At 40.7% G+C, this 5,839-nt stretch overlaps 1 protein-coding gene across 2 annotated transcripts in view; it reads right to left on the bottom strand.

Annotated features, from left to right (window-relative positions):
- RAB10 (RAB10, member RAS oncogene family) overlaps positions 1-5,839 on the bottom strand; it is a 114,317-nt gene that overhangs the window by 41,663 nt on the left and 66,815 nt on the right. For both annotated transcript variants that reach the window (XM_017876863.1, XM_017876864.1), the window contains one exon: positions 3,554-3,614. In XM_017876863.1, the coding sequence (XP_017732352.1) occupies positions 3,554-3,614 (61 nt within the window). The remainder of the gene's footprint in view (positions 1-3,553; positions 3,615-5,839) is intronic.

The following is a 5,839-nucleotide window of genomic DNA, read 5'->3' as shown; positions in this document are numbered from 1 at the left end:
TTTTGAGATGGAGTCTCGCTCTGTCACCCAGGCTGGAGTGCAGTGGCGCAATCTCAGCTCACTGCGAGCTCCACCTTCCGGGTTCACGCCATTCTCCTGCCTCAGCCTCCCGAGTAGCTGGGACTACAGGAGCCTGCCACCACGCCCGGCTAATTTTCATATTTTAGTAGAGACGAGGTTTCACCGTGTTAGCCAGGATGGTCTCAATCTCCTGACCTCGTGATCCGTCTGCCTCGGCCTCCCAAAGTGCTGGGATTACAGGTGTGAGCCACCACCCAGGCCAGGAAGGCTCTTTTTAAAAACAAGTGTGAATTATTACTGTTTCTTTTTCTCTTTTCTTTTTTGAGATAGGATCTTGCTGTCTCCAGGCTGGAGTACAGTGATGTGAACAGGGCTCACTGCAGCCTTGACCTCCTGGGCTCAAGCAATCCTCCTGCCTCAGCCCCCCAAATACCTAGGACTTCAGGTGCACACGCCACTGTGCCCAGCTAATTTTATATTTTTTGTAGAGATGAGATTTCACCATGATGCTCAGGCTGGTCGCAAACTCCTGGGCTCAAATGAGTGACTTGCCTCGGCCTCCCATAGTGTTGGGAGTAACCAAACCTGTTACTCTTTATTTCTAAAAGCTACCTAAAAATTAAAATAGGGCCAGGCGTGGTAGCTCATGCCTGTAATCCCAGCATCTTAGGAGGCTGAGGCTGGCGGATCACTAGAGGCCAGGAGTTTGAGACCAGCCTGGCCAACATGGTGAAACCCTGTCTCTGCTAAAAATACAAAAATTAGCCAGGTGTGGTGGTGCATGCTTGTAACCTCAGCTATTTGGAAGGCTGAGGCAAAAGAATCACTTGAACCCGGGAGGCAGATGTTGTAGTGAGCTGAGATCATGCCACTGCACTCCAGCCTGGATGACAGAGGGAGATTCTATCTCAAAAAAAAGACTAAAATGATCAGGGGGGAAATATATAAATTCACAAGGTCAAGGAACAGAATAAGAGAAAGTATGTGGAAGACGGAGAACAGATGGAGGAACGGGATAAATTTAGGAGGGTAAAGGTCTTACGTAAAATATATTTTAGGAAAATATTGTTTCTGTTACATATACACTCACATATACATATATATGTATATGTACACCCAGCCACAATGTATCTCTGTCAAAAAGTTTGAAAATTGGTGGCTTGAAGTATACACACAAAGGGACACAGTTAAGAGAGCCAATCAGCATGGCAGAGTTAGTCAGGGCTTAGAACAAAGGTCGCCACTTAGGACCAAGGTCAGGCATGGATGAGCAGGGCGCCTATTTGAAATTCAGAATAAACTGTTGACATCCTTCCTTAGAGATCAACTTTAATTACAATGAAACAAAATATGAGCCACAGTTCATTTGCTGACTTATTTCCCAGCTAAAGTAAACAAAAATCAATGGTCAGCAAGTGGGTTTTGCCTCAAAGAGAACTACTAGTTTTAGCAAACACTTAAAAATATGTAAATTCTATTAAATTTATATTAAATTTTAAGAATGTTACACATAAAGATATTTCTAATTACAACATCAGGTAACAGAGACATTTTGGTTAAACATATACAATTTCTAACTATTAGCTTCCTTTCAAAGGGAATACCTAATTCTCAAAACTGTCTTCTATTGGATTCTGGGATACTGATCTCTCCTGACTCTCTTCTAAGTCTCCAAGAATGGCTCTGCAATGTCTTTTGCTAACTGCCTCCTCTGCTCATGCCCTAAAATAATATTCTTAGGTTCTAACCTCATAATGGGAGATCCCAAAATAATAGTAGCTATGATTTACTGAATGGTAATTATGTGACACTGTTCTAAAGTGCTCTATATGTATTACTCATCCTCATAACTATCATATGATAGGTCCTATCACAGCAAAAAAAAAAAAAAAAAGAAAACAAAAACAAAAAACAGAGAAAACATGAATTCACAATTTTTTGGGATAGAGAGGGGTCTCACTATGTTGCCCAGGCTGGTCTCAAGCAATCCTCCTGCCTCCACAATTGAGCCACCACATTTGGCCCAATGCAGTTGCTGACAAGCGATGAAGAACAAAAAATGGGCCAGAAGAACAAAAAATGGGCCAGGCGCAGTGGCTCATGTTTGTAATCCCAGCAAGTATGCATCCTAGCTCTGCCACTAACATGCTCTAAGACCTTGGTTAAATTATTTCAAAGTACACCTGTTTCATTATCTGTAAAACAGGAACAATCCAAGAGAAAAGAAAGTATATGCCTACACAAAGACTCATAGCAGCTTTATGCTGAATAAACAAGTTGCTGTGTATCTTAATGAAATAGTACTCAGCAATAAAAAGTAATTAACTAATTGATAATTTCCAAAATAATTATGGTGAGTGAAAGAAGGCTGACCCCAGCCCCCCAAAAAAGACAAAGAGAAAACATACCATCCATTTATATACAGCATTAGAAATACAGGTGGGGCGCAGGGGCTCACGCCTGTAATCCCAGCACTTTGGGAGGCCGAGGCAGGCGGATCACGAGATCAGGAGATCGAGACCATCCTGGCTAACATGGCGAAATCCCATTTCTACTAAAAATAAAAAAAAAAATTAGCTGGGCATGGCGGCGGGCGCCCATAGTCCCAGCTATTCGGGAGGCTGAGGTAGGAGAATGGCATGAACCTGGGAGGCAGAGCTTGCAGTGAGCCAAGATCGCACCACTGCACTCCAGCCTGGGTGACGGAGTCTCAAAAAAAAAGAAAGAAAGAAACACAGTGACAGAAAGCAATCACAGTGGCTGCCTGGGGACCAGGGGTAGTGGGGAAGAAGGGATTACAAAAGATCACAAGGAGGCTTGAGGAAACTTTTGAGGTGACAAATATGTTCATTATCTTGACCGTTGTGATGGTTTTACAGGTTTATAGGTATGTCAAAACTTACTAAGTTGTACACTTTACATGCACTTATTCTATCTCAGTTATACCTCAACAAAGCTGTTTTTTCAAAAGAAGTAACACAGATTTAACAGGGTCCTTGCTGGTAATTGATGGGTTAATATACATAATACACATAAAACACATAACATTTGCTAGAAAATATTGCCTTTATAATTCTAAATTCTATGATTCAGACAAATACAAATTCAAAGAATTTTTTGTATTTCTTCAGGCAAACCTAATACAAACTAATAAAACAATGCCCATAAAAGTTAAAACGTATTAAAGAAAACAAGTATTTTGCAATGCATTTCACCAAAACTTGGCATATATTATTTCATGTAATCCTTATAACAATCCATTGAGATGGGTGTTACTATCCTCCTTTACGTATGAAGATAAAAAGCCTAATGAGTATATAACTTACCTGAGTTCATACAGTAAGTAGAAAAGGTTATTAGATCTCATGGACTTAAGTCCATGCAATGGTTTTACTGCACAAAAAGGTCACCTGACTGCCTGCTTTAAAAAGGAAAGTCTCACAGAATCTAAACCTGTGACAAAAAAGAATTTCACTGTGAAACCTTAAGGAACCTGGCATTCTGCTACCTAAAGTAAATAGGCATCACTTACCATATCTGTAGCTTGATCTTCTTTCCTTGTAATTCAACTGTTTTGATCTTGAAGTCTATTCCTACAATGCAGAAAAAAAGGTAAACTGTAACTGTGGCTTTACATCTGGCTATACTAAAATTAATCACAGTAAAAAGGCTCACACCTTTTAAACTTGTCTGCGTTTGATTCCAGATATTCACAAAGTATGTGACACCGAGCAAGTGCATTCAATTTTAACCCCGAGTAATACAAGATCCAGGATAGGAGGAAAAATAGATACAGAAAGGCCAAGTTTTGGGCTGGGCATGGTGGCTCACACCTCTAATCCCCACACTTTTGAGAGGCTGAGGCGGGCGGATGGTGTAAGCCCAGGAGTTCGAGAACAGCCTGGGCACATGGTGAAACCCTGTTTCTACTAAAATACAAAATATTAAAACACAAAAAATTAGCTGAGCATAGTGGCACACGACTGGACTGTAGTCCAAGCTGCTCAGGAGGCTGAGGCAGGAGAATCCCTTGAACCCAGGAGGCAGAGGTTGCAGTGAGCCTTTAATTGCACCACTGCACTTGAGCCTGGGCAACAGAACGAGATCGTGTCCAAAAACAAACAAACAAAAGACAGAGAGACAGAGAAACAGAAAAAAGAGTGAGTTTTTACAAATTAGGATATAAGAAAGTAAAATTTAAAATGCCTAATATTCTAATGCATAAGAATAAAAAGGTTCCTAGTGGGGGAAAAATATTGAGTTCACTAACTTGCAGAACAAAGGAAAACTACCAAGGATAGAGGGTCATTTCATAATGATAAAGCAGTCTATTCTTTAGGAAGGGATAAAATACAAATGTTTAGCATGAAGCAAAATTAATAGAACTGCAAACTACAATTATAGTTGGAGACTTCAACATCCCTTCCCTGAAAAACAGATTTTTTTAAGTAGACAGAAAAATCAATAATGATACAGAAGACTTAAACCACACTATATTAACCAATTTGACATAATCTCCATCCATCAGCAACAGAATACATACCATTTTCAAGTGCAGACTGAACATGTACTAAGAAAAAACCTAAGGGTCGTAAAAGAAGTTTCAACACATTTAACAGTATTGAAGTCACTGGGCACGGTGGCTCACGCCTGTAATCCCAGCACTTTGGGAGGCCAAGGCAGGTGGATCACCTGAGGTCAGGAGTTCGAGACCAGTCTGGCTAATGTGGTGAAACCCTATCTCTACTAAAAATACAAAAATTAGCTGGGTGTGGTAGTGCACGCTTGCAATCCCAGTTACTCGGGAGGCTGAGGCAGGAGAATCACTTGAACCTGGGAGGCAGAGGATACAGTAAGCTGAGATCGCACCATTGCACTCCAGCCCGGGCGACAGAGCGAGACTCCATCTCAAAAACAAACAAACAAACAAAGAGTATTGAGGTCATACGAAGTATGTTTTCACTTTGTTTTTTTTTGTTTGTTTGTTTGTTTTTTTGAGACAAGGTCTCGTTCTGTCACCCAGGCTAGAGTGCAGTGGCATGATCTCAGCTCACTATAACCTCCACTTCCCGGCTTAAGTGATCCTCTTACCTCAGCCTTCCAAGTAGCTAAGACCACAGGCACGAGCCACCATGCCTAGCTAAGTTTTGTATCTTTTTGTAGGACGGGGTCTCGCCATGTTGGCCAGGCTGGTCTCGAACGCTCAAAGTGACCCACTGGCCTTGGCCTCCCAAGGTGCTAGGATTACGGACGTGTGTCACCGCACCCAGCCCAAAGTATGCTTTCTGTCTGCAACAAAATGAACTAGAAATCAGTAACAGAAACACATCTGGGAAAACTCCCAAATATCTGGAAATTCATGGATCAAAAAAGAAATTATAGTGAAAATTAGAAAATTTCTGAAATGAATTAAAAAGAGAACATAATATCAAACTTTGTAGGATACAGCTAAAGTAGTGTTTTAGAAAGAAATTCATAGTATTATATTAAAAGTTCACTTTAGGAAATAAAACTGTAACAAAATGCAAGCACTGTTTCAGAAGGGGTCAAATACCAAAAGAGTAGGTTCAGTCAGTAATTCTTAAAGTATGTTCCAAAGATAAAAAAGCCAAGTTTCCAACAGCAGTGTCCTATAGGGCTTACTTGACAGAGTTGAAAACAAGTTATCAGAGAAAGAAAAAGGTACCTTCAAAACAAGGTCAATCCAGAAAAAGGTATAAGCTGCAAACTAAACATTACTAGAAGGTTCATCCATCCATCCATTCATCCATCCATCCATCCATCCATCCATCCATCCATCCATCCACCCACCCACCCA

Source organism: Rhinopithecus bieti, unplaced genomic scaffold (assembly GCF_001698545.2).
Source record: "Rhinopithecus bieti isolate Rb0 unplaced genomic scaffold, ASM169854v2 scaffold_7681, whole genome shotgun sequence".
Taxonomy (NCBI): Eukaryota; Metazoa; Chordata; class Mammalia; order Primates; family Cercopithecidae; genus Rhinopithecus; species Rhinopithecus bieti.
The sequence above is the reverse complement of the archived record's forward strand: the minus strand, read 5'-3'. Positions and strand labels throughout refer to the sequence as shown.